Source organism: Acinonyx jubatus, chromosome E2 (genome assembly GCF_027475565.1).
Source record: "Acinonyx jubatus isolate Ajub_Pintada_27869175 chromosome E2, VMU_Ajub_asm_v1.0, whole genome shotgun sequence".
NCBI lineage: Eukaryota > Metazoa > Chordata > Mammalia > Carnivora > Felidae > Acinonyx > Acinonyx jubatus.
Genome location: NC_069396.1, coordinates 57,761,110 through 57,787,752, shown reverse-complemented (window position 1 = coordinate 57,787,752; position 26,643 = coordinate 57,761,110). Strand labels below are relative to the sequence as shown.

At 59.7% G+C, this 26,643-nt stretch overlaps 4 protein-coding genes across 6 annotated transcripts; 2 read left to right on the top strand and 2 right to left on the bottom strand.

Moving 5' to 3' along the window:
- Positions 1 to 337: 337 nt before the first annotated feature.
- Positions 338 to 3,587, top strand: ZNF784 (zinc finger protein 784). The gene is made up of 2 exons (XM_027037349.2): positions 338 to 486; positions 1,701 to 3,587. Exons 1-2 carry the CDS (start codon positions 409 to 411, stop codon positions 2,589 to 2,591), a joined length of 969 nt encoding a protein of 322 aa, XP_026893150.1. The 5' UTR covers positions 338 to 408; the 3' UTR covers positions 2,592 to 3,587.
- Positions 3,588 to 4,669: 1,082 nt separating this feature from the next.
- Positions 4,670 to 15,906, bottom strand: ZNF865 (zinc finger protein 865). Of its 2 annotated transcripts, XM_053210594.1 has the most exons (3): positions 15,449 to 15,906; positions 14,655 to 14,730; positions 4,670 to 9,382 (listed from the first exon to the last, which is right to left on the bottom strand). In XM_053210594.1, exons 2-3 carry the CDS (start codon positions 14,694 to 14,696, stop codon positions 6,161 to 6,163), a joined length of 3,264 nt encoding a protein of 1,087 aa, XP_053066569.1. In that variant the 5' UTR covers positions 14,697 to 14,730; positions 15,449 to 15,906; the 3' UTR covers positions 4,670 to 6,160. The 2 variants fall into 2 exon arrangements, with proteins under 2 accessions (XP_053066569.1, XP_026893045.2); XM_027037244.2 differs by lacking the exon at positions 14,655 to 14,730 and having other exon boundaries at positions 4,671 to 9,382; positions 15,449 to 15,899.
- A 936-nt stretch (positions 15,907 to 16,842) lies between these two features.
- ZNF524 (zinc finger protein 524) lies at positions 16,843 to 20,067 on the bottom strand. Its single transcript, XM_027037379.2, has 2 exons — positions 19,493 to 20,067; positions 16,843 to 17,904 (listed from the first exon to the last, which is right to left on the bottom strand). Exon 2 carries the CDS (start codon positions 17,863 to 17,865, stop codon positions 17,074 to 17,076), a length of 792 nt encoding a protein of 263 aa, XP_026893180.1. The 5' UTR covers positions 17,866 to 17,904; positions 19,493 to 20,067; the 3' UTR covers positions 16,843 to 17,073.
- Positions 20,068 to 20,243: 176 nt separating this feature from the next.
- Positions 20,244 to 25,535, top strand: FIZ1 (FLT3 interacting zinc finger 1). Of its 2 annotated transcripts, none has more exons than XM_027037315.2 (3): positions 20,244 to 20,403; positions 21,928 to 22,282; positions 23,250 to 25,535. In XM_027037315.2, the coding sequence occupies exons 2-3, from the start codon at positions 21,968 to 21,970 to the stop codon at positions 24,435 to 24,437; spliced, it is 1,503 nt and encodes a 500-aa protein (XP_026893116.1). In that variant the 5' UTR covers positions 20,244 to 20,403; positions 21,928 to 21,967; the 3' UTR covers positions 24,438 to 25,535. The 2 variants fall into 2 exon arrangements, with proteins under 2 accessions (XP_026893116.1, XP_026893115.1); XM_027037314.2 differs by lacking the exon at positions 20,244 to 20,403 and adding an exon at positions 20,882 to 21,317.
- Positions 25,536 to 26,643: the final 1,108 nt, after the last annotated feature.

The following is a 26,643-nucleotide window of genomic DNA, read 5'->3' as shown; positions in this document are numbered from 1 at the left end:
CCTCTGTAAACCGACTTGGAAAAACCCTGACATTCGTAAACGTTGCCATGATCTGTGACGAGGAGCCACGCGGAGGTGGCGACAAAAACATGCTGTAGGAAAACAATAGAAAACAACAAAGGTGACGTTCAGGCCAGAGTCGGCTGACTGCCAGAGCCTGGTAATGCTGGTTAGAAGGAGAAATTCCGCTTGGCCGGTCGCCACCCAGAGCCCCACCCGTGCGGTCCTCCCCGGCTGACAGGTGATTAGAAGGGACCCAGCGCTTCCTGCGGGTGGGCGGGGCTCGGCCTCCGTAGAGCTCCGCCCCCCCCCGCCCGCTAGTGCGCCTGCGCAGCAGCTCTGACGCCAGCCCGAGCCCCGCCCCCTCCCACCGCGACCACGGGCTTGGGGGCGGGGCCTGGGCACAAGATGGCTGCCGCGCGCCCGGAGCCCCCGAGTCCGAGCTCAGCGGCCCCGGAGCCGCGATCCCCGGAGACGCCGGACCTGGTGCGGGCGGGGAAGGGGCCTCGGCGGGGGACTCGAGGCGGGAAGAGGGCTCAGGGCAGGGGGCGGGGCCTATGAGGGCTGGGCGGGGGACGTATTTAGGGCTCCGGGTCTGGGGGGTGGGGCCTCTCGGGGTGGGCGAGGGGCGTGGCCGAACGCGGAGCCTATGAGGATGCGGGGCGTGGCCTGTGTGGGTGTGGCCTAAGGAGGGGGTTGGGTGGAACATCTGGGCAGGAGATAGGTAAGGGGAGAGAAATCTCAGAGATTGACTTTGTGTTGTTAAGGGGGCGGGGCCTCAGATATATTCTGGGGCTAGAGAACTTGATGGATGATTGGGAAGGTGACCCTGAAAGACAAGGGTGGGTGGTTATGGTCGGGGCACCCGCGCTGGGGTGGAGTAATGATTCTGCAAGGGTCCGAGTGATGTGTCTCCAATGCCCAAGGGGAGATTTGGGGGGCAGGGGTAGAAATGACTGCTCCAGGTGACTTTGGAACTTTCCCCACTAGGGGCTGGAGAGTAACAGACACTCATTCATTCAACAAACATTTACTGAGCTCTTCCTGGGGCTCAGTGGGTAGAGAGGTGAACAAGACAGATAAGGACTGTATTCTCTTGGAGCTCCCAGCCCAGCGGGGAGAGAGACAATAGAGGACATTTATTGTGATACACGCTATGAAGGAAATAAAGAGTGAGCTGTTAGAGTGGGGGGTAAGGGGAGCTACATGTAAATGAGAGAAGCCAGCTGCGTGCCGGCTTATATTTACACTGGGGTCAGAGACAAGCAGGAGCCGGATCACGATGGGTATTATGATGGCGGTTTGGGATGTTACGTGCAGTTGAAGCCATGGAAGAGTTTTGAGTGGGAAAATGACGACCTGATTTCCATTTTCAAAAGGTCATTCAGGCTGCTTTGGGGAGTCAGCAGACATAAGAACAGAGGTTCTCTTCAGGAGGCTTTTTCGTTGTCAAGCCAAGAAATAATTGGCTTTTAACTGGGGTAGGGGAGAGAAATGGCTAGATCCGTGATGTATTTGGGACCGGAGGGGAAGTCTTGATAGGGATACTGCAGAATCCTAGAAGATGGAGAGCAGGATCTGGAAACTGAGGGGCCCAGCACGCTACATAGGAGATGGATGTTTTAATAAGTGGGGGCCTTGTGGGTGAGGCCCTGAGGCAGGGTCCACAGGCTCCTGGTTTTTTCTCCCCCTCACCCCAGGTCCTGGTGCCAGATGATGGCCGGCCCGCCACACCCCCGAGTGACCTCATCGAGATCCAAGTGGTGAAGGTGACGGACACCACGCTGGTACCTGAGCCCCCGGAGCCAGGTTCCCTCCACTGTGCCTTGTGCCCAGCTGCCTTCCGGCTGGTGTCTGAGCTGCTGTTCCACGAACATGGCCACCTGGCGGGGGCTGAGGGCGGCGGGCAGGGTGGGGACCCCAGCCGGTGTCATGTGTGTGGCCACAGCTGTCCGGGCCCCGCCAGCCTCCGCGCGCACTACAGCCTGCACACGGGGGAGCGGCCCTACCGCTGCGCCCTCTGCCCCCGGGCCTTCAAGGCCCTGGCGCCTCTGCTGCGGCACCAGCACCGACACGGGGTGGAGCCGGGGACCTCTCAGAGGCCCCGGGAGGCGGCGGCGGCTCGGGAACAGAGGCCCGGGGTGCCCCAGGAGAGGTCGGAGGTGGTGATGGCGGCGGCGGCAGCGGGCGCGGCGGTGGGGAAGCCTTTCGCCTGCAGGTTCTGCGCCAAGCCGTTCCGCCGCTCGTCAGACATGCGCGACCACGAGCGGGTGCACACGGGCGAGCGGCCCTACCACTGCGGCATCTGCGGCAAGGGCTTCACCCAGTCCTCGGTGCTCAGCGGCCACGCGCGCATCCACACCGGGGAGCGCCCCTTCCGCTGCGCCCTGTGCGATCGCACTTTCAACAACTCCTCTAACTTCCGCAAACACCAGCGCACCCACTTCCACGGGCCAGGGCCAGGGGTGGGGGACTCTGGCAGCCAGCTGGCCTCCGGGGCCGAGGAGCCAGGGAGTGGCTGTGGGGCAGGAGACAGTCTGGAAGAAGGCCAAGGGGAGACGGCAAAGGTGAAGGTGGAGGTCACCCAGTAGGCTGGGAGAGCAGGGACATGGGGGCATCAACGTGGGAAGTAGGAGGCACATTGCAAGGGAGGGGGTGGGTGGGAAAAGGAGGCAGGAGAGAGGAGATGGGGGTAGAGGTGAAAAGAGCTAACAGTGATGGCCATGAGCAGCTAGTACAGGAGAACAGGTTTCGGGACACCCACAAACCCATACAGCACCTCCATGAGACTCAGAAAGGCACAGACACAGACTTGTGGATGCCCAGGTATGTGTGAGGAACACAGGCTGGTTTTCACTGCCCAAGCTGCCTGCTCATTCGGTTGTCCTCATGCAAGACACAGTTTGTCCCCACAGAGCCTGGGCACCATAGAGGGTGAGCCAGGGTTGAATGGAAGGGGCAGAACTGGGGTCAGTCCTTCATCTACAGAACCCTGGACTATCTTGGGGGCCTAGGGTGGACCAGGATGGAATCTTTTGCCTACCTCACTGGATTGCACTGAACCTGGGATGCCTACCCACCCTCAGGCAGAAGACACCTGCCAGGTCCTCCATGAAGAGACTCTGGGATCCCATCACCTCGAAGCCAGAGGGTCCCCAAGTCCTAGCTGAGAGCACTTGAGCCTCAAGGATGTAAGCATGACCCTAAGGATCTTGACTCTAAGAGTTGCTCCCTGCTCCCATGGTGGGCCCTCCTTAACTCACTGACTCTGAGGCAACATTACAACAGACAGCAAACAGCCACCTAATACCCCCATCATAGGCCTTTAGGTTCAGAGCCCATGGCCCCCAGGGCTACAGAGTAGCCTCAGTTTTCTCTGATCTCCTCCACTCCCTGTTTGAAGCAAACAGCTTACTGCCTGACACAATGCTATCCCACGGAAGTGTTGGGGAAGGCAGCATGGTGGGCTGGCCTGTGTACGGCAGGTGTGGAATGAACTGAGTCACCGTGGCGGGGGCAAAAGGAGGACCTGGGAGCTGGAGGTGGGGAGCCTCCAGTTCTCCTATTAAAGGACTTTCTGAAGGGTCTATGTCAGTCTTGTGTTTCGGGGGTGGGAGTAGAGGGTCCACACTGTGGTCTTGCCAGGAGCAGTGAATTGCAGATCTCTCTCCAAATCTCTGTTTCCTCATCTTTACAATGGGGGTGGACAGTGTCTGGCTCTTCAGAGATGTTGTGTGCTTCACCTGTGGGAATGGGTATCAGGGGAAGTTTGACAACATGAAGGGACTTCAGTGATTAGTATATTTATCAACGAGGGAGAGCCCCGGATTTGCTCACCTTCCTCTTTGCCCAGCATCTCCCCCAAGATAGCCCTTCGAGAGGTCAGAGCACCAACAGAACTCATTCTGTTTTCTCCAAAGAAACACCTGTGTTTCCTGTCACTGGCCTCACCACCCAAGCTAGAGACCTGGGCAGACTCTTTAAGTCGTCTTGATCCCTCATCCACTTATCTAATCCCTGCCTTCATCCTTTCCCCGCTGTTGAGCTGGTTAAGTATCTTTGGAATCTAAACACTTTCATTGTCACTACTCTTGTGGGCCAAGCCAACAATGATCCCACATTTGAAGAGCCACGCGGCAGCACGGGATCCTCCAAAAACACAGATCCCCACCTTGTTACCAATCCACTACTTGTAGCTTCAAGATGGGATCGCAAGCCCAAATGCCTGTAGGCGCTGGGTGGCAATGTAAATGTAGGAGGGAGGTGGCTGGGTGAGACGGGAAAGTGCCAGCACCAGGGAGGGGAAATGGCAGAATTTGGTGGCAGATTAGAGAGAGGGCAATGGTTACTCAGCTCTGGGAGAGTGCAGACCGGGTTGCTAGATCTCCCCAATTTTTCAGAAGTTGCATTAGTTCATATTATGCAAAATCCTTTGATTTTCAAATGTTGGCAACTAAGTCAAACTTTATTATTAATTTTTTAATGCATGGGCTAAACAAAGCATGTCAGTGGCTTGTGTCCAACAGCTGCCAGCTTCCGGCCTCTGGCCTACAAGATCATCCAAGCTCTAGTTTGGAATTCAAAGCCCTTCAGGATCCAGCCTCCCACACCCACCCCACCCCCCCCTCCCCCCAACCTCCCAGCCATACTCCTCACTGAAATTCTCTGTAACAGCTGGGTTCAGTTAAACACACTCAACCCTCCACCCAGAATTCTGTGCCCACTTTACCTGGCAAGCTTCTGTGGCTTGTTATTGTTCAGGCATTACTTTCTCCTCCAGGGAGCTTGGCTACCCCCCAGCCTCACAAAGCGACTCCTCCATGCTCTCTGCCCTCAGGGATAATTCTGTGGACGTTTTGTGGTGTGGCTCTGGGTCCGTGGGACTTTCGAACCCTGGGGCCCTGGCACAAGGACTCTCTCAGTCCAGGTCTTCAGCATTGCCATAGGTTGGCCACACTAGGTTGCTGCCCCGGAGTGGGTCAAGCCGAACCTGCCCAGGCCATGCCCCCTGAACCAGCTTTGTCTTCCAGTCCCAGCACTGAGCACCCTGGGCCTGCAGTCCCCGTTCTACTGTGGATTTGCTGGGAGTCCCTGGAGCCTCTTTCTTCTCCAGGACCTCCGCCTCCTCTTCGGACAGATGGGATAACAACACAGAGAGCACATAGCTGGCTCACTGTTCCAACAACGGAAGTGAGCGCCGTGGAAGGGCTTTTGAAGCCCCTCCCAATTATCCTGGACAGATGGGTGCGATGGTCGAGGAGTCTGTGCAACGCGGGAACACAGGGGTTCTCCTCCATTGAGGGCAAGGAGCGTGTCCAATTCATGTTTCCCCGGTGTCCAGTGAAGGACCCAGCAGACGTTGGGGGGTGGGGGAGGGCTTCTGGAAATGTGGGCCAGACGAACAAACGCCAAAAACATCTCAAAAGGGGAAGGAGTCCAGGCACACTGTGAGTTTCTGAGAACAGAAACTTACCTGTCTTGTTCATCTCCCTTTGCCCAACGTGCAGACTGAAGCTTGGATACGGTAAATCCTCAGTAATTGTCATTTGGATGAGGCAAAGCAGAAAGCCTGAGGGTGAGGCAGAGGGTGTCGGGGAATCAAAATCCCTGGGAAACAAAAGTTCTCAACTTTGTCAGCGCTTAATCCCCTCTCCCTGGGATACAAGAAAGGACTCTGGTAGCCCTGTTGATACGATTTATTATTCTCCGCTCTGTACAAGCCGCGTCTACCACCCCGCCCCCACCCCCACAATCCAAAAGAGCACCCAGTCCCCCTTGTGCCCTCCCAACTCCACGCATACTCGGTTCCAGCCAGATCCCAAAGGAATGGGGAAGGGCAGTTCAGACCCACATCCTCCACCAAAGCTTATCGGGGGACAGAATGCTGCTGGGGGAGGGGGCGCTGATGAAGGTTACAAAACGGAGTTGGACGGAGGGTCAAGTTCAGTGTCTGACGGGCTGAGGGGAGGGCCAGAGACGTCCGGGACGGGAGTCTGTGCGGCATCATGAGCCTGCAAGGAGGCTAGTCTGTCCGAAGTTCTGAAGGATGGCTGGGCAACAGCGAGGAGGGGTTAAGAGTCTGATCAGCAACTGGAGAGAAGGAGGGGAGGGGTTGAGAGGGGACATCTGATTGGAGTGGCGGATGGGAACCCCCTCCTGGTCAGGCATCTTTTCCGGCCAAGGCGCCCGCCCCTGCCCCAGGTCCCCCGAGGCCCTCGGCTTTGTGCGCCAGGCGGTGTTTCTTGAGGCCATAGGTGTTGGCGAAGCCCTCCCCACAGGAGGAGCAGCGGAAGGGCCGTCCGCCCTGGTGCGCCGCCAGGTGTTTACGGAAGTAGCCGGGGTCCTTGAAGGCCTTGAGGCAGGCAGGGCAGCGGAGCTCGGGCCGCGGCGGCTCGTGGGCGCGCTGGTGGCGCAGCACCGAGCTCAGGTAGAAGAAGCCCTTCCCGCAGTGCTCGCAACGGTAGGCGCGCTCCCCCAGGTGCAGCCGCTGGTGCTCCAGCAGGTTGGAGCGGTAGCGGAAGGTCTTGCCGCAGGCGCCACAGCGCTGGGGCCGGGCCACGGCGTGCAGCCGCCGGTGCTCCGCCAGGCTGGACGACTGCGCGAAGCGCTTGGCGCACACGCCGCACTTGAAGGCGCGCTCGCCGGTGTGCACCACGCGGTGCTGCCGCAGGTACCAGGAGCGCAGGAAGCCTCGGCCACACACGCCGCACCGGTAGGGCCGCTGCTCCGTGTGGCAGCGCTGGTGGCGCATCAGCAGGGCCGCCTCCCAGAAGCGCTTGCCGCACACCGGGCAGCGGAAGCCCCGCTTCTGCCGGTGGCTGCGGCGGTGCAGGAGCAGGTCGTAGGCACCGGCGAAGCTCTGGCCGCAGAGGCCACAGCCTAGGGTCCGCCGCACCAGGTGCACGTACTTGTGAGTCACCAGGCCCAGGAAGTGTTTGAAGCTCTGGCCACACGTGGCGCAGCTGAAGCGCTCAGGGCCCGAGCTGGCACCCCCGCCGCCCCCCGCCACCGCCGTCCCGCTGGCGTCGTCACCCCCGGACACCCCCGCCAGGGCAGCCACGGCCGCCCCCACCTCTCCCGCCAGCCCGTTGTCCAGCACGCTGGCCGCGTCGGCGCTGCTGGAGCCATCCGGGGGTTGGGGACCCCCGGGTGTGGGCGGGAGCAGGCGCTCGGGGGCAGCCTGGTGGACCAGCTTGTGCCACATGAGATTCTCGATGAAGCCGAAGGTCTTGCCGCAGGCATCGCAGCCGTACGGCTTCTCTGCCATGTGGGCCTCCTTGTGGCTCATCACGTGGAAGAGATCCGGGAAGTGTTCGCCGCAGTCCGAGCAGGCATAGCTCAGGGCATCGGCGGCCCCGGCAGAGGCGGCCGAGGCGCCTGGCCCACAGGCCCCGGGCGCACCCTGCGTGGCCGGGAGGCCCGCAGCCCCAGCCAGGGCGCAGGGCAGTTGGAGGCGGTGCACCTGGCGGTGGCGGGTGAGGCTCTGCGGGTAGCCGAAGACCTTGCCGCACAGCTCGCACTTGTAGGGCCGCTCGCGGGTGTGCACCACGTGGTGCTTGCTCAGGTGGAAGGACTCCCGGAAGCGCTTCCCGCACACGGGACACTGGTGGGGCTTCTCGCCCGTGTGGATGCGCTCGTGGCGCTTCAGAGTCTCGCGTCGCCCGAAGCCCCGCCCGCAGATGCCGCAGCAGAAGGTCTTTCCGGGGACGCTGGCGCCCGCGCCGCCCGCCGCGCTGGTGCCAGCCCCGCCCAGCAGCAGCGGGTGCGCCCCCAAGAGCGGGACGGGCACGGCGCCGTACACCACGGCCGCCGCGGCCGCCGCGGCCTTCTCGCTGTCCGTGGCCGGAGGGTCCGGGGGCAGGAGGTAGGGGCCTGCAGGGAAGGCTGGCGGGGGCTGCGCGACCGCGGCCGCCGCGTCCTTGGGCGCGTCCGGGGCGGTGGCGGGCGGGGCGTGCGCCGCCTTGTGGCGGAGCAGGCTCTGGGGCGCCGAGTACGACTTGCCACACAGGTCGCAGGGGTACACGGGCCGGGGTCCCGCCGCGCCCGCGCCCGCGTGGGCCGCCTGGTGCTTGAGCAGGTAGGCGGCGTCGCGGAAGGCCTTCCCGCAGACGCCGCATGGCAGGCGCAAGAGGTCGGCAGAGTGCGTCTTCACGTGCCGCTTGAGGCTCTCCCTGCGGTTGAAGCTCTTGCTGCACACGGAGCAGGAGAAGGGCTTCTCGCCGGTGTGGATAATCTGGTGCTGGTGGAGGTGGCTGGGCTTCTTGAAGACCTTCCAGCACAGCGGGCAGGCAAACGGGCCCTCGCCGCCCCCCGCCGCGGGAGGGGGCACGCCCACCCCAGCGGGGGCTCCGGCCGCCTCCGCCACGCTGGAGGCCACGGCGGCTCCGGCTCCGGCGGCGGCGGCGGCGGCTGGGGGCGGGGCGGGAGGGCCGGAGGGCACGGGGGTGGGGGCGGCGGGGGGTGCGCCGGCCGCGGGCGCCGGCAGGCCCAGCGGCGGGAGGGGCGCCCCGGGCTGCGGCGGGCCCCCGGGAGCGGGCGGCACGTCCTTGTGGCAGCGGCGGTGGCGGATGAGGCTGGACACGTGGTTGTAGGTGCGGCCGCAGACGCCGCACTCGTAGGGCCGCTCGCCTGAGTGCACCAGCATGTGCTGCACCAGGTGCGAGGACTGCTTGAAGGACTTCTGGCACACGCCGCAGGGGAAGCGCCGCTCCATCAGGTACTTGAGCCTCCGGAAGTAGCCCTTGTCGTCCTTGGCCGGGTCGCAGGCCGCCGCCCCTGCGGCGGGCCCCGGAGGGGTCTGTGAGGGGGCGGGAAGCGGCCCCGGGGTCCCGGTGGGAGAGGCCAGCCCCGGGGTCACCCCCGGCCCGGTCGCGGGCCCTCCGCGTTTCAGGTTCCCAAAAAGGTGCTGGTGTCCAGACAGGTCGACGATGCCCCACTGCGGGGCGGGGAAGGCAGCATCAAATAGGGGGGGCGGAGGGGGCCCGAAGGCGGGCGGCAGGGGCGGGTCGGGCTTCTTGGCCTGCGAGGAGGACGACGACGACGACGACGAGGACGACGACGAGGAGGACGAGGACGAGGACGGCGCCTCCGCCTTGGGTTTGAAGGTCGCCTGAGGCGGGTAGTCGTACTGGGGCGGAGGGGGCTGGGGCGGGGGCTGGGGCGGCGGCCCGGGGGCGCAGGGCAGGGCGGCCACCGCCTTGGCGTGCTCCCCGTACAGTTCCATGGGCTCGAAGCGCTGGTGGTTGAGGAACTCCAGAAAGTCGAAGGGGTAGCTCTGGAAGTGAACCCCGTCCTCGCCCCCTATGCCGCTGCCCCCACCGCCCCCGGCGGCACCGCCCGCTGCGTTTGCCTCCATCTCGGGCGGGGTGGGCGACGGCAGACCCTGTGGAGAAGAGGAGAGGGCTGAGGAAAGGGGACCGGGCGCCGGAAGTCATGGCCATCTGCCGGAGCCACAGTCTGCCTCCCAGCCTTGCTCCTCTCGGCCCCCCGCCCCTCCAGCGCACAGGGCAGCCCCCTCCTGGCTCTAGCGCACCACAGACGCCTGCTCAGCCGTCCACCTCCTTGCTGGGGCCCCTTTGCTCCTGCCCTCCCATCCCTTCCACGTTCCCGTTGTTTCTGGGGTCTTCCCACATCCTTCCTCCCCATCCCCCAGGCCCTCAGCTCCGCACCCCCAATCTAATTCTCCCAGCACCCCTTGCCTCTGGTGGCAGTCCCCTTACAAACTCTTGGGTATCAGCACCGTGTCCTACCCCCCTCTCCAAAACACACACACACACACACACACACACACACACACACACACACACACAGAGCCCCGTTCTCAATCCCCTCAGGTTTTGCCTCTAAAACGATAAGAGGGTGGACTCTAGAGCTCGAGTGCCAGATAGGAATCTGAGGCCCACCACATTCCAGCTGTGTGACCACAGGCAAGTTCCTGAACCTCTCTGTGCCCGAATTTCCACATCTACGAACAGAGGTGACAAAGCACACCCCTCCTGCTCAGGGTCGATGTGAGGCTCCAGCAAGCAAATAGCAGGCCTTCGGGTGGAGGCTTCCTGGCACTTTGCAAGCATGCGGTAAGTGGTATTATATCGATACCCTCTCAGCACTGGCAGTAGATAAAGTCAAGACAGACCAAGAGAACTGGAATGAAATCAGTGTTGGGGAGGGCCGTGTTCTTTTACTACAAGGTGTTTGCCTGGAAGAAGCAAGTTACACTGGGAGGCCTGGCACTGAGAAGGCGGCCTGGCACTGAGAAGGCAGCCTGACGCAGCAGGAAACAGGTGGGCACTGCACCTGGGCAGACCTGGGTTCACATTCCCTCTCCTTCCCGAACCTCGCTTTCTCCATTTCTACGAGGAGGCGGTAACCCCTAGGCCGCAGGGGGAATTTAGGGAGCTCACTCTGCACGGAAGGAAACATTATGCGTACCTTCGGTGACATCACACACCTGGGGGACCCCGACAGCAGATGCCCAGGGGGTGCAGGTCTCCATCCTCGCCCCAGGTGGGGATTTCCCTGCCTCCTGTGCAATGGCAGTCAGTCTCTGGGCACCTCCTTTACAGTATTTGTCATCCCAGAAGGCAGGTGTCCATGTCTGCGCCCCGGCCCCCACCAGAACCTCAGCTCCTACAATGGACTTTTGAACCTGAGCCACCCAGGGGGCCGGGGAAACACCTCCACCAAGTCCACGGACAGTCAGTGGGAGAAGAGCCCCCAAGGTGTAGCATGCTTCTTGTCCATAATCACTGGCCCATGGGGACCTGGCTCTGTGCCCACAACAGGGGTCAGCGATGCCTACCTACCAAGGCCAGGGCCCATCTGCCCCCAGCCAGCCAGCTGGCTCTCTCCCCTCCACAGGTGAAAGGTGAGTGTCTCCTCCACTCCTCCGCCAAGAGGTCGGTATTTTTAGCCTCTAGCTCTGGGTGTCCTTGGACGAGACTCAACATCCCATGCCCTTCACACCCCCTCTGGTTAATTTGCTCTCCAGAAGGAACAAAGGCATGGCTGCAGTGGTGATGGGAGCCTGTGGGGGAAACCTAAACCCAGGAGACCGGGAGAGTGGGCTGGGTGGGCAGAAAGCACATGGTAGAGGAGTGCAAGGGGCAGGGGAAGGAGGTGTCTTAGGGAAGAAACCACCGCCCTGGCTTGCCTCCATCAGGGTACATATTAATAACAGCTAATGTTGACTGGGCATTTCCTACAAGCCCAGTGTGCTCCCAGCACATTATATATATTAACTCAATCCCCCCCAAATCTATGAGACTATGACATAGGGACTATTATCCCCATTTGACAAAACAGAAGCACAGAGAAGTCAAGTAAATTGCCCAAGGTCACAGAGCAAGTCTGCGGCTCAGCCTCCCCACTTCCCCCACCAGGTTGTTTGTTTCCTAAGGTGGACAAAGGTGGGGTGGACTGTGGGGCCTGGAGCCTTACTGGGGGGTGTTACCTAGGTGATGGGAGTTTATGTAGGGGGCTGGGTGGGAGGGGAAGGGGGTGTCTGTCTTGAACGGATGGAGCAGTGATGTGGTGAGTCTATTCCTCAGATCTCAAGGTTCAGTCCTGTGCCTGCTTCAGGTCCCTGTTCAGATGTCCTCTCCATCCTACCCAATCCTCCCTAACCCCTCATCTTGCTGCATTTTCTCATCACTGTCACTGCCACCACTTGCTGTGTGTATTTCTTTGTGTGTTTACTGTCTGGCATCCCCACCTAACAGAATAAGGATTTGGTCCGTCTTGTTTGCCGCTGTGCCCCCAGCACCGAGCACAGCACCCAGTATGGTGTGGTTGTTTGATAAGTATTTGCTGATATATGGGACTTAAACAGCACCCTCCTAAATCACCAGCAGACCCACCAAGAAACCACAAGAAACAAGGAACCCCGGATGAATAAATATGAAAACACAACGTACCAAAACTTAGAGAAGATGCAGCCAAAGTAGGGCTCAGAGGTAAACTGATAGCCTATACTGGTAAGTGTTTGTTAAATGAGCAAAGGAACAAGACTGAGCTGACCAGAACCCCCTGAGGGAGGGAGGGGGACGTTTAGCAGAGATGGAGTTGACACGGGGTGGAGGTCCCCAGAAGAAGGAATTCAAGGGCGGTGATGTTGTAAGGAGGGACCCAAAGGCGAGTGGGAAGATGTGAAGGGTTACTGCTGTGAAGAGCAGGGAGGAACACTGGGGGATGGAAGTGATCAGGCTCCCAGTATTTCCACTGGGAAATAAGAGGCATTTCCTCTTTCGGGGGATCCCAGCCTTAAATCGGTGTCTTTCTAAGGGGAGACGCATCCTATGGAGAGAAGCATGATGGGGGCACGTCCCAAGGGGACAGCAACTGCACTCGTAATCGTAACAGCTCATGTTTGTGTTTATTGTTCAACCAGTTTGAGGTGCAGCATCGTGAGGCCTCACGATGGTCCTGTACTGTTATCAGCTCCATTTTGTAAATGGGAAAACTGAGAAAGGGGGGGTCATTTCCCCAAGGTCACATAGCCAGTCAAGGGGAAAGTAGGTATTAGATTCCAAATCTCTCTGATACCAGGACCTGTGGGCCATTCTGCTACAACAGGTTCGACTTGGGATGAAGCTGTAGTCTGTTAATAACAGTAACGTGGACACACGTACCGCGTAATGTGAAGTGCTTTCTACCTGCCTAGTGCTCTTCTAAATCCTTCAACGAATCTTCCTACTGAGTCAAGAAGATGGTGACCACTATCAACTCTGTTTCACAGAGGAAGAGACTGAGGGCCGGAGACATAAATTCATCTCCTAATGTCATACCAGTAACAAGCCGTGGCAGAGCCAGGAATAGGAGGCAGGCAGCAGGGCTCCAGAGTGCGTGCTGTTACCCACTACAGCATGCTTTCAACATTCTCTCTCCAAAATAAAGGAAGGTCCCCCACTCTGCCTTATACTAGAAATACACTTCACCGCACCCACTTCCTTGATACCCGATCCCAGAACCAGCCACCAGGATCTTCTGAACGCTAATAAGCACTGTACTACGTATCTTATGTGGTTTGTCTCCAACTTCATAACACACTCATCAGATAAGCATTACTATTATTCTCATTTAACAGACGGGAGGACTAAGGCCAAACCACGTCCCTCCTCTGTTCAAACCCTGCAATGACACCCATCCCACTTAAAGTCAAAGTCTCTATGATGACCTACATACCCTCCATGGCCACCTGGCTGCTCCTCCAACATGCCAGCATTCCTACCCCAGGGCCCTTGCACTCGCTGTTGCTTCTGTCTGGAATCCTCTGACTGCTATCTCTATACCTCTCTCTCCCTCACCTCTTTCACATCTCTGCCCAAAGGCTGTCTCCTCAGTGAGGCTCTCCATGGCCCCTGTAACCTGTCATCCACACCAACATTCCGGCTCTTCCCAGCCTGCTTTGTTTCTGTCCTGATCTGTCAGCATCACCCGATAAACCACATATTCTGCTTGTCTTGTTGTTGCTGGCCTCCCCCTCTAGAAGGTGGGCTCCATACAGGCAACGATCTTTACCTGTTTTGTTCACTGTTCTATCCCAGGACCTAGAACAGTGCCTGTCTCCAAAAATATTTATGAAGTAAGTGAATGAATGAGGCTAGGAAAAGAGGGAGTGGTTTGCTCAGAGATATGAACACAGTGGAATCCTGGACTCACCCTCTTAACCACTTCACTCTTGGGGGCAGCTGGCAAGAGCAGCCCCCGGTTGGCCACGGTTGTCCAGGAGGGTCGGGATTTACACAGAGGTGTGTGTGTGTGGCTTTGGGGGGCGACAAGATTGACAATGGGAATCTTTTGAAGAAGGCCTTTTTGCCACCCTCTTCTGTGACCATACCCTGATCCTGCTGTATTTTATACACACACACACACACACACATTTTGTTTTTTAACTGTCCCATCAGCTAGCATATGCGCTCCATGAGGGCAAGGGTTTTTGTCTGTTTGGTTCTCTGCTGCATCCCCCATGTGTAACAGGTCCTCATCAAACACTTGAACAAATGAATGAATGAACAAATGAAGAACAGTATGGGCTTGGTAGAGCTGACAAAGGCGAGAAAATTGATCACAGTGCCCTTATCCCCAATGCCCTAAGACATCAAACCCTCTCCCTCTTGTTCTCTTCCTCTGCTCCAACCTCACTGGCTTCCCTAATACTCCTCCACTCACCATGATCACGGCCACCTCAGGACCTTTGTGCTTGCTATTCTCGCTGCCTGAAACCGTCCACCCAGATCTCTACACGGCTAAGTCACCTCTGCTAATTCAGTTTTCACCTCTGAGGTAAACCATCGGGCTCTGGGAGAACCCAGAAAACAGGATTTATCTTATTCGTTCACTTGTGTTTGAACTCTCTCAAGTAGACTGTAAAACCCACAAAATGAAAGACCATGTGTATCTCTCTCCTTCACCACTGTATGCCCTGTACCTAGAACAGTGAATGAATGAATGAATGAATGAATGAACACATGCCTGGGGAAAAAAAGAGGTCAGGCCATAGTAAAGATGGGGGTCTTCTCTAGGGCGTCCAGGAGGATGAAATGAAGCTGGGTGCGAAGCGGGAGAGGTTAACGCCACAGAAAGAGGTGGTCTGAGAGGGAGAGGCTCACTGTGGGGCACTGCTCTGTGGGAGGACTGGGGACAGGACTGGGGACCTGGCTTGGGGAAAGGAGGGAGGTACAGCAGAAGTGTTTCATTGGAGCCTGGAGCTAAACAGGCAGCTGTTTCCACCTGAATGGGGAGAGGATGTGGGTGTGAGAGCAGAACTCTAGAGGGAGCTAGCTGTTCTATGGGGGGGGGGGGGGGAAGGAGGTGGGGGGGAGGGTTGAAGGGGGTATTCTCAACCACTACGGTACCGGGTGGGGGGGGGGGTGGCAGAAGAAAAGAAAAAAGGTATTTTTTTGCTGCAGACCAGAATGGAAAGTATTTTTACATCGGGAGGAGGCGGGGGGGTGGGGGGGTGGGGAGTGGAAATGTGGGAGAATTGGGGGCTGTTGTGTGTGGACAGAGATAAGAGGGGCAGTTCTGCAGCGAAGCACTAATGCAACACTCTTTGGAGGCAGCCTATAGGGAATACTAACGGAGGGTTCACGGGCAGCTGCCCTCCATGAAGGAAGGCAGCGCTGGTGGCATTTGGGGGGCTGTCCTGGAGGCAGCAATGACGAGGGTTACGCAGAAGCGATCCTATGAGAAAGCATTCATGGGGGCCCTGGCAGCAGTTTAAGGGATCGCCACAAACAAGGACGCTTTGGCAGCCGTCCTGCATGGGGGCGTTAATGGGGCAGATGTCTGGAAGGGTCTTATGGGGGAGCAGTGACTGGGGGGACCCCTGGCGAGGGCCCGGCGGGAGAGGCACTGACGGGGACGTTCTGGGGACCAGAGCGGGCCAGGGCGGGACCCCCCGCCCCCGTTGCCCCCGGGTCCCCGGGCCACGCGCCCCGTCACTCACCGGCGCAGGGGTCTCCGCCGGGAGGAGGCCGAGGAGGCGGAGGAGGCGCCGCCGCTCCGGGGAGACCCGAGGGCCCGACCGGAAGTGCCGCCCCCTCCCCCTCCCCGGCAGCCCCGCGCCGCCCGCCTGCCCGCCCGCCCGGAAGCGGAAGTCGCGCCCGTCTCCGAGGCGCCGGCTTGGAGAAGCGGAAAGAGGAGGCGGTGGCGGCGACCGGGAAAGAGAAGTGCGCCTGCGCACTGGCTCGGGGACGCGGACGGGGAGAGCCTAGGCCGCTTCCGGTAGGCGAGCTAAGCAACGTGCGCCTGCGCCCTGAGCCCCCGCCGCCTAGGGCACGGCCCACACGCTCCGGACATCCGGTTAAGCCACGCCCCTCGCGTAAATCTGGCGTGTAAGCCCCGCCCCCATTCTGAACCACGCCCATTTTATAACTTAATTATTTAAGCCCCGCCCACTGCCTTAAAATACATCCTCCTCGCCCAGCACCCACGATTTTTCTCCTGTTCTTACCCACTTCCAAGTCCCCAAGAACTCCACCTATCTCCCCTCAGCCCCGCCCACAGCCCAACACTCTTCTAGCAGTGCCCCCCAGAGGTTTTTAGGCTGCACCAAGCCCCCTGTGTTAGCCCAGGCCCTTCCTACTAAGCGCCCTTCGTCTCAGGCACTTCCCTTCCTTAGTCCTTATTTAGGTACCCCCTTCTGTCACCTGTGCCTGAATAACAGTCATGCCCCCCTCACAGCACCTTCTCTTCACAGTTACATCCCGTCTGTCCCAACACCTTGCTCTCCTGCAGTCCCCCCTTGAAACGTCTCCTCTCAGATAAACCCTATTCATATGGCCTCTAAACCGTTTCCACCTTCTGCCTGCCAACCCTTAAACCAAGTCAAGCCCCACCCTTGTTCTCAACACCTGCCCCCTAAACCCCGCCCACAATGTTCATCAGCCTCACCCCTTAGCCCCAACCCCGCCCCGTTTCCCTAGCCCCGCCCCCTCCTGGCCACACCTCTTATCTAAGTAAGCCTTATCAAAGTTGTCAATTCTGCTCACAACCCTCAACTCGGTTTTTCCTTAGTGTCAGGACAAAGTGATGGAGCAAAGTCGTGGGGGCAGAATTTCCAAGAATATGGCTGGGATGGGGGATGGGGACCTAGATCACATTTGCACAGAGGTTCAATGTTTTACTTAGAGTGGATATTTACAGGGAGCACTTTGGGGTCTGCTGGAGCTGGGAGAGGGGGCAAAGCCTTCCTCCAAGCCAGCCCATAGTGGCAAGCTAACAAGGCACATGACATGGGGCTCTCCCAAACTCGATGCACTCCTATCAGGGTGGCATAGCGACCAGAGGACATTTGAGGGGAGGGCCAGCCCTGGTACCATCACTGAATACACACAGGAAGCCAGTAGGCAGATATTTATTTCCAAGGCCCCCGCCTCCAGGGGCCTGTCAGTCCGGGGGAGGGTGGCGGAAGGCAGCAGGACCCAGGAGTTTAGGTCCTCACCCTCAACCCCCTCCCACAACGGGAAGACCACCAGGTATGAGGGCGTCCCAGCTTTCCTGCCCAGGCTCAGCACCAGCTGAACTCCCAGCTCTAAACCTGGCCTGGGGACAGGTGGCCCAGGGTGTGGGTCAATCCAGCTCTTTGCCCTCCGGCTCCTCCACCCCCTCTTCAGCCCCTGCCGCAGCCGGAATGCCCTCGTCGTCCCACGGTGGTTCGGGCCCTGGGTCCGGGGAACACAGGGGTGCCCCCATGGCCTCGGGGTGCTTGCGTTTGGCATGGCGCCGGAGCGTGTTGGCCTCCGTGAAGCGCAGCCGGCAGACAGGGCACTGGTAGGGGCGCTCCCCGGAGTGGACACGGTGGTGGTGGGCCAGCTCACCCGCCTCGCGGAAGCGACGAGGGCAGAGTGGGCAGCGGAAGGGCCGCAGGCCGGCATGGATGTTGCAGTGCCGCCGCAGGTGGCTGGACCGCTTGAAGGTCTTGCCGCAATCCTTGCACTCGTGCGGCTTCAGCTCTGAGTGCGAGATGCTGTGGCGTTCCAGGTCGGAGAGGTAGGGGAAGGCCCGCAGGCACACCGGGCAGAAGTGCGGGGCCTTCTTGGGGCCGGAGCCCTCAGGCAAACCAGACGCTGACCCCTCAGAGACCGTATAGGGCACACCCTGATCATCGATCAACAGGAGGTCGCTGCCACCGCCGCTGCCCACAGGGGCTGTCACCCCCTGTGCCAGCGGGGGCTCCTGCCCTGACTTGGGGGGGCGGCCCCGCTTGCGAGGGAGGGCGGCCTTGAGCGTCCGATTCGAGGAGGTGGCCCCCCCAGGGCGCCGGCCTCGACGGCCCCGGGGAACAGGAGGAGGTAAGGCCAGAGGTTTCTCTTCCTCCCCGGGCAAAGGCGAAGGCAACGGGTCTGGGCTGGGGGTGTCCATTGAGCAGTGGGGGGCTTGGGCCTGGGCACTGGAGCCGGGCTAAGAGGAGAGAGGGGGCAGCCGTCAGTGCAGGGAGGGTCTGAGTCATCCCTTGTCCCCCAACACCTGGCCCATCCCTTGGTCTGAGTCTCTCGACCTGGGCATGGCCAACATTCACCTGGACAGTTATAGCTACACTGGTGGGTAAAATAGCAAGATAATTCCAACCATTTGGTAAAAAGACACCACCTTTAGCCACACAGGTGTCTCCTCAGCCTCCCTCACCCCCTTCCTAGAAGTTCAGAGTCATCTTGAATCAAAATAAAGGAAAATCTTCATAGGAGGATAGGATAGAGTCCAACTAAGGGTATGGGCCAGTATTGCGATCCTCAAAACAAAGAGCCCATCAAACCTGAGCCATGGAGGCCCAGAAACGTTTTGTCCCGCTTCTGTTTGGCAAAGTGGGAGGAGTGTGGGAGTTCAGGACTGGGAGAAGACAGGGACTGGTGGTCCCAGGTGATGTTTGGCCCCAAGTCGTGGGTGAAGAAATATATGGGAACTGTTAAGGCTCCCAACTCACAGGGTCTGGGTTCAACTCCTGAGTCTGTCACTCACTCTCTGTGTGCTCTGGGGCAATTATTTCTCTGAGCCTCCGTTAAGCCTTTTGCAAAATAGGACGAATAGGTCATCTTACTCGCACAGACATGGCATGAGGATAATACACATAAAGTGCTCAGTGCACAGAAGTGCCTAGAAGATATCAGCTAGGCACTCACTGACAGCTAAGCCCCACGCCAACTTTCTGAATAATGGTACATCACCCCCATTTTGCAGCTGGGGAAACAGAGGCACAGGAAAGCCTGGTCAGTTGCCCAAGCCCTCTCTGCAAACAAGAGCGGGATAAGGACTCGAACTAGATCTCCAGGACCCCAGAGGCGCAGGGAGTGAGAAGAAATGCACCCAAGGAGACAAGGGGATACCATAGGGTTCCTTACACCTGGGTTAGATCCAGCTCTGCCATTAATTAACAAATGACTTTGCTTCTCTGGGCCAGTTTCCACCTCTGTAAAATGGCTATAGCAAGTTGTCAGTCGGTAATAGTAAGCACTCAGTAAACTACCATCACCACCACGACCTCCATCGACAGAGCATGGGACCATGAGACCAGGGTGTAATTAAGGCGAGAGTGAGGAAAGAAGAGGTGCAGTTAACAGCTGGGGCTGCAGGTGCCACTGGAACAGGCACATACATTGAAGGCCAGAGAGGGGCCACCACTTTTCCACGATCACATGGTTCGCTCCGATAGGAAGGCCTGGACTAGAACCGGGGTCTCCGGAACAGGGGCCTCGCCCCTTGCCCCTCTGCCACCCCCGTGCAGGCACGCGCCCGGCGGCCCGAGCGCGCGGGGCGGGCCCTGCGGGGGCGGCGGCCAATGAGCGGCGCGCGGGCCGCGGACGGCGAGGGCCTCCAGGAAGGGGGTCTGCGCGCGCGCGCCCGGGCCGACTCCGCGGGGCGCGAGGTCGGCGCGCGCGCTGCGGCGGGCGCGGGCGCAGAAGCAGGTGTGGGGGCGCGCTCCAGGAGCGCGCGGCCCCGGGCCTCCCCTCCCTCCGCTCCCCTCTCCCCGCCCGGACCCCCGCCTCTCGGGTACCTCATTTGCATGTCGCCTGGGCTCGCGAGTGTGCGCGCGCGGGGGCGACGGGGCCGGCGGGTGGGAAGGGGCGGGGGCCAGGGGGCCCTGCCCCTCGGCGGCGCGCTTGGGGACGGCCCCGCCCTCTCCCTCCCCCACTCCCTCTCAGTCGGGCCCGCGCCCGCGGGGAACAAAGAGGACGCGCCGGGTCCTAAGGACCGGTCACGTCCTTGCAGCCAAAACGCGCCTGCGCGCCCGTCGCCTTCGCTGGCCCCGAGCGGGAAATAACCTCACCAACACATTCTGGACCACACAGAAATGTCTTTCCTCCCACAAAGTACCCAGCAGGGTGACCCAATCAAAGGCAGGTACCACAAGGATGAGGAGCGGGAAAATGGCTGTTTGTTCCCGTAATTAACATGGCGCCTGATAGACTTCAAAGCCCCCTGGAGGGCTGACAACAACATGGGACCTGCTCTTTCCTCCTAACTCTACCACAGTCGCCGAACTTTGATTTTTCTTTTCTCCGGACTCAAAGCTACATCCTACACAGGAGGAGTCTAAGGCTGTGAAAAGGGAATCACATCTGCCCTCATCAACGTGAACTCCCGCCAGCACAGACACCGAGGGCAGGAGGCCGCGGCGGGAGCCTGTTGCCCTCAGTCTGTATGGCGCCGGGAGTCTCCCCCCCCCCCCCTTAGCTCCGCCCCACTCTGCCCTCACCAAAGATGGCGCCACCCTGGCTTCCCCCAACTTCCAGTGCTGGGGAAGGGACGGGAAACAGGGATAAGGGCGGGCGGTGGGGAGGGGGAAGCCAAGGGGGCGGGAGAAAGGAGTGTGGGGGAGCAGGGAGCCGAGGCGGAAGTCGAGGGGCCCCCGGGTGGAAGTGACGCTGCCCCCGCTGCCCAAAATGTCGGCGCCCAGAGGGAGGTGTAAGTAATTAAAGAGAAAAGCCGACTGACTTTCCCGGCCTCCTGGGGCCGCCCCAGGGCTCCAAAACCCCCGCTCCGTGCGAGCGAGGTGGACTCGCCCGGCTGCGGGTCGCGCCTGACCTGCTCCCACCCCGGGCGCCCCGGGCCGCACCTCTTAGGGACAGGGGGGAGGGGCACAAAAGGCCGGTACTCAGGGCCTCGGTCCCAGAGCCGACAGGGGAGGGGGGGCCAGTCCTGCAGGCGACTGGGTGGGAAGGGGGCGGGGCTTAGTGGCGACGGGGGCGGAGCAGCTGCGGGGAGGAGCTTCCAGAGGGGCGTGGCTTAGAATGGAAATAGGCTGGGCTTAGTGGAAGAACCGGACTATGGATCGAAAATGGGTGGTGCTTAGCAATGGGTGGGGCTTGATAAGGGGCGTGGCCAAAGAGTGCTAGGAGGGTCCCAGGTTGAAGGGTGGAAGGACTTACCTGGGCTGAGTGGGGGGGGGGGCGGGGAGCGGGAATGGGACTCTGGGCACAGGTGGGCGGAGCTTAGAGCAGAAGGGGAGTAGTTTGTGCAGGAGTGGGCGCAGTGAGGTGATGGGATTTAGGCGTGTAGTGGAAATAACAAGTCTTCATAACGTAAGTGCAATGATTTGGAGGGCTGGGAAGGGGCTCCCCCCCGGAAGGCTGAGTGGAGGGTCTTGGAAAGGACGGGCCCCCCTACAGGCTAGGTGGAGACGACAACCTGTGTGGCGTTCTGGAGGCGCACCTTAGCGGAGAAGAGATGGTAGGATTTAGAGAGCAATCTCAGAGGAACTTGGCGGGCAGTAGTAATCAGAACAGCTTGCCTGTTGAGCCTTTGCTGGGCCCCTGCCTGAGTCAGGGCGCGGCACGCACTGCCACAGTTTTGCTTACGCCTCACCTCCACTGCATGAGGTAGGTACCCCTGTTACTCCCACTGTGCAGATGGACAGACTTTCTGCAGATGGACAGTTGGTTTCTTCAGAGGTTCCAGGACCATTCCTGGTCGCCCTGGAAGGTTGAACCAAGTGCACTTGGCCCCAAATCTTTGTCCCACTCATTTGCTAGGAATGTGAATCTTTTCCCCGAAGGTGACTTTCACTCTCGAAGAAGACTGGGAGGGACTTTCAGAGAGGAAGGGACTTGTCAGAGAATTCAAGAGGCAACGGGAACTTGAGGAGGAGTGGGTGGGACCTGATTCAGAGTGGCTGGGGGCTAACAGAGTGGGCGGGGCTTAGGGAGAAGGGGGGGGTCCAAGTAGAGAAGAGGCTTAAAAACACTCAGGAGTGTATTAGCCACTTGGCACTGATTAGGAAGATTGGCAGATGAGTGGGAGGAGGGTTTGCAGGAGAAGGGGAGGCTTACCGGTGGGTGGTCGTGGCTTGGAGGTTGAGTGTAGCTTGGAGGGAAGTGGGAAGGGTTCCCAGGGGATAGATAGCGGGTCCCGAGTCCAAGGAGACTGATAGGAGACGGCTGATGGGGAGCTGACTGCTTCCCCTGCCTTCCATGTCTCCCCTTGCTCCAGAGAGAGCCTCCACTCGCCACTGCCCTGCCACCACACCACCATGGATGATGCCCCGCTGCCAGTGCCCCCGGTCCCCGCCCCGACCCCGGCCCCAGCACCTCCCGCTGCTGCTGCTCCCCGGGTCCCATTTCACTGCAGTGAGTGTGGCAAGAGCTTCCGCTACCGCTCGGACCTTCGGCGCCACTTCGCCCGGCACACTGCACTCAAACCCCACGCGTGTCCGCGCTGTGGCAAGGGCTTCAAACACAGCTTCAACCTGGCCAACCACCTGCGCTCGCACACCGGCGAGCGGCCCTACCGCTGCTCTGCCTGCCCTAAAGGGTTCCGAGACTCCACCGGCCTGCTGCACCACCAGGTGAGTCCCGCAGGCTGGGCTCAGGCTGGCCTCCCTGGGCTGGACACACCCTTGGAGCCACAGGGCCCCGCTTTGGGCAGCAGACAGCGCTGTGCTTTCTCATTTAGCTTTACAGTTCAACAGGCAGGCACTACCAATCAAAAGGACTGGACGCTCAAAATCTGTCTCTAGTACTCCCAGACTTTTAAATAAACCACAAGGGCCACTATCAGTAAGGCACCGTCTTGTGTAACACACTGGCCACATTTCACGTGCTCAAAAGCCAGGTGTCGCTGGTGGCTGCCATATTGGTCAGTGAAGGTACACAACACCTCCATCAGTGCAGAAAGCTCTGTTGGACAGTTCTTGCTCTAGAAGGTTGGACATTTACCTTGAAAAACCACCTCCCGTCCCAGGGGATTATGAAAGATCCTCTCCACCTCTTCCCGATATCCACCACCTTAGAGGACATCCATAGGAGGTCGGAACATTTATCAATAATAATTACAGTTTCTAGGAATTGAGTAGCTGTTTAGTGATGATTTTATCCTATACTCACAACGACCCTGTGAGATGGCACATCTTGTGCCCGTGTCACAGAGGAGAAAAGCAGAGCCTCAGAGATGATGTTACTTGTCTAGTTTTCACTGCAACTAGAAGGCAGAGGGGGGACTTGAACCCAGGTTTGTTAGTGCTCAGAGCCCTAGTACCTAACCATTCTCCCAGGGAGTCCCAGTTTCCTAGGTGGGCTTGGTGAAAATGAGTAAGAGTTAGTCTGGACGAATGGGAGGAAGCGTTCTCCAGCCTAAAGGAACAGCACGTGCAAAGGTCCTGCGAGGGAAGGGGCAGAAAGAATCCCAACATGACCCAAATCAGAGAAGAAGAGGGAGAAGGTGGAAGCTAGGCAAGGCCAGTCGGGAGGGCAGGAATCCGCCCTGCAGACTGGACCGTCTGCTCTGATGCCGCGCTCTCCCTCTCTCCCTCCCAGGTCGTCCACACTGGCGAGAAACCCTACTGCTGCCTGGTCTGCGAGCTGCGCTTCTCCTCACGCTCGAGCTTGGGCCGCCACCTCAAGCGCCAGCACCGTGGGGTGCTCCCGTCTCCACTGCAGCCCGGCCCAGGCCTGCCCGCCCTGAGCGCGCCCTGCTCCGTCTGCTGCAACGTGGGCCCCTGCTCGGTGTGCGGGGGTGCGGGAGCTGCTGGCGGAGAGGGCCCAGAGGCGGCGGGCGCGGGCCCGGGCAGCTGGGGGCTGGCGGAGGCCGCGGCCGCGGCCGCCGCCTCACTGCCCCCGTTCGCCTGCGGAGCCTGTGCGCGGCGCTTCGACCAGGGCCGCGAGCTGGCGGCCCACTGGGCGGCGCACACTGATGTGAAGCCCTTCAAGTGCCCGCGCTGTGAGCGCGACTTCAACGCCCCCGCGCTGCTAGAGCGGCACAAGCTGACGCACGACCTGCAGAGCCCGGGCGCGCCCCCTGCGCAGGCCTGGGCCGCGGGGGCGGCCGACGGCGGCGGAGGCGGCGGTCCTGCGGAGGCAGGCAGCGCCCAGCCGGCCTGGGACGGCGGGCTGCTCCTGGGCCACGCTGGGGGCGGCGTGCCTGAGCTCCGGGGGCTGCTCCCCGAGGGTGGCGGGGAGGCCCCAGCGCCCGCGGCCGTGGCCGAGGCGCCGGAAGACACCCTGTACCAGTGCGACTGCGGGACCTTCTTCGCTTCAGCTGCCGCGCTGGCCAGCCACCTGGAGGCCCACTCGGGGCCCGCCACCTACGGCTGCGGCCACTGCGGGGCCCTGTACGCGGCCCTGGCGGCCCTAGAAGAGCACCGGCGGGCCAGCCACGGCGAGGGTGGAGGGGCGGAGGCGACGCCCGCGGCCCCGGAGGGGGAGCCGGCGGCCGGGGAGGCCGCGTCCGGCTCGGGCCGGGGCAAGAAGATCTTCGGCTGCTCCGAGTGCGAGAAGCTGTTCCGCTCGCCGCGCGACCTGGAGCGGCACGTGCTGGTGCACACGGGCGAGAAGCCGTTCCCGTGCCTCGAGTGCGGCAAGTTCTTCCGCCACGAGTGCTACCTCAAGCGCCACCGGCTGCTGCACGGCACCGAGCGGCCCTTTCCCTGCCACATTTGCGGCAAGGGCTTCATCACGCTCAGCAACCTCTCTCGTCACCTGAAGCTGCACCGGGGCATGGACTGACGGCCAGGCCGCGCCTCCGCCCAACCGCCCCTCCCCGGGGCGGGGCTGGACTTGGGCCCGGCCCGGTCTGGATCCAGATCCACGGGCCCTGAAGCAAGGGGACCCTGGCTGGAGAGACAGGGCCACCAGACGCCCACACAGGGCCCTGAGCTGGAGGGCAGCAAATAAACGGAGAGATTCCTCAGCTCTGGGGTCCAGGGTCCATGAAGAGACCCCTGAGTGTGAGACCCCTGGAATATACGCTGGACACCCCCAAGTCAATAGGCAGCCTCCAAGCTGTGGGGACCTAGCAGTGAGAAATGGGTCTCCCAAGTACTTCTCATCTTGAGGGCCCTAATAATGACAGATGGGCACCTTCCCCCCCCCCCCCACCCCCAAGGGAAGGCTGCCCCTCTCCCTGAGAGCCATCATTCCCAACGACCTTGATCTGGAGAATGTGGGGAGATCATGACCCCGAATTTCCCTAGATTCCCTTCCAAATGCTACCCACCAGTCACTGGTGTCCCCCCCCCCCCCAAAATGGATATAGCCGGAATCTGCCTTCCCCCACTCCCACCCCATTTCATTCCTTATGCTGAAAGAGGACCAGGGTAGATGTCCCCTGCCCTCAGCCCCCACTCCCCAATTAGGTCTCCCTCCCCTACTGCAGAATGGATCAACCCTAATGATCTTCCCCACCCCCAACCACTAGAATAGGCTGGTTTGAAATCCCTCCTGCCCAGTAGAATGAACTGATTCAGATACACACCCCTGTCCACTGGAATGGGCTGGTCCAGACTGTGGCCTGCCCCCCCACCCTCCTTAGGTGAATACGGCAGACACTCCTCCCTCGCTCTCAAGTGTGGGCCAGTCCACGTCATTCCCCATCCTGTGAACTCATCTGAATGGGAGGTGGTGGACATTGGGGTTTTCCTCCCACTCTGCTGTAGCACCTGTCAGTCTTTCCATCTCTGTTGGTTTGTCTGTCTCTGTGTTCCCCTCAACCCCAAGGGGGAAGGGGGTTTGGCTAGGGGGTTCCCCCCTGTGAGCCTCGACCTTGCCCCCTCATCCCACTCCCTAATGTCTCCAGGACCCCAATAAACCTTGTCCTGTCAGTCACTGATGTCTCATTTTCTGATCCTTGGCTCCAGAGAGGTGGGAGTTTCTCCCTCCCTGGTTTAGGACAGGCCCCCTAAATAAAGATCTTTCCTCCCTCCCTCCTGACAAATTTTGAGTCGAGAGTGCACGACCATTAAAATCAGAAAGGGTTTAAGTCTCACCAAAAGGGAACCCAGTCCCTTAAATACAACATCCGTCTCCAATGGGCTAAACATGCCCTTTAGAAACCATCAATCCCATAAGACTTGCCCCCTAAAAACCAAACTATCTCCTTAAAGAAAAGTTCTACCCCTAAGCAGAGACCCTATCTCTTAGACTCCACCTCCAGGTGTCCAAATTTGTACCTTGAACGCTTACATCCAATTCCTAGGATAGGATTCGCCCATCAGGGAAGGGGTCAGCCATTCGTATTGTCTTCTGTGCACTAGATTACATTCCTGTATACTGAGTGCCTATTCTGTGCCAGGCATTGTAATCCTCTCTGGGGATCCAACAGCAAAGAAAATAACTCCTCATGGGGTTTATATGTTTAGTGTGTGGGCGATAGGGTGGAGAAAAGAGTAATCAAAGAAAGGAGAGTAATTTCCAGATGGTTTTGAGCATCTGAAGGAGATGAGGAGAGGTGTTAAGAAAGTGACTCTGCCATCCCAGTTTGGGTGTCCCGTGGGCTTCTCTACAGTGGTGGCATTTGATCTGAAACCTGAAGGGTGGCAAGAGACCAGCGAGGAGGATGCCTGGATGGGCACGGAGAAGAGGCAAGAACTGAGGTCTAGGGGTCAGGTCACGCAGAGGCTGGTGGGCCTTCCAGGTCATTGAAAGCAAGATTTTAACGTGGAGGGATGGGATCACTCTTGCACTTTACAAAGTTCCCTCTGGCTGCTGAGTGGAGAAGGAACTGGAGGGGTACAGTGGAAGCAGAAGACTACAGCAGTCCAGCAGGAGAGATGGGGGGGGGGGCAGTGGCTAGACCTTAGTGGTGGAGAGAAATGGGTGGGTTCGAGATGAATTCTGTAAGTAGAATGTGAGTGTGTGTGTGTGTGTGTGTGTGTGTGTGTGTAACTGAAAGGGAGGAATCAAGAGGGTCTGGTTGAGTGGTGGCATTTTGAAT

Coding starts and splice junctions, on each gene's coding strand:
- ZNF865 (XM_053210594.1), bottom strand. CDS start 14,696: ATGAAACACTTCTGCTGTACCTCCCTCCTTTCCCCAAGCCAG. Junction 9,383..14,654: donor CCCTCCTTTCCCCAAGCCAG/GTCCCCAGTCCT, acceptor TCTTCTCCACAG/GGTCTGCCGTCGCCCACCCC.
- ZNF784 (XM_027037349.2), top strand. CDS start 409: ATGGCTGCCGCGCGCCCGGAGCCCCCGAGTCCGAGCTCAGCGGCCCCG. Junction 487..1,700: donor CCCCGGAGACGCCGGACCTG/GTGCGGGCGGGG, acceptor CCCTCACCCCAG/GTCCTGGTGCCAGATGATGG.
- FIZ1 (XM_027037314.2), top strand. CDS start 21,166: ATGGTAGGATTTAGAGAGCAATCTCAGAGGAACTTGGCGGGCAGTAGT. Junction 21,318..21,927: donor CCTCACCTCCACTGCATGAG/GTAGGTACCCCT, acceptor CCCTTGCTCCAG/AGAGAGCCTCCACTCGCCAC. Junction 22,283..23,249: donor CCGGCCTGCTGCACCACCAG/GTGAGTCCCGCA, acceptor TCTCCCTCCCAG/GTCGTCCACACTGGCGAGAA.
- ZNF524 (XM_027037379.2), bottom strand. CDS start 17,865: ATGGACACCCCCAGCCCAGACCCGTTGCCTTCGCCTTTGCCCGGGGAG.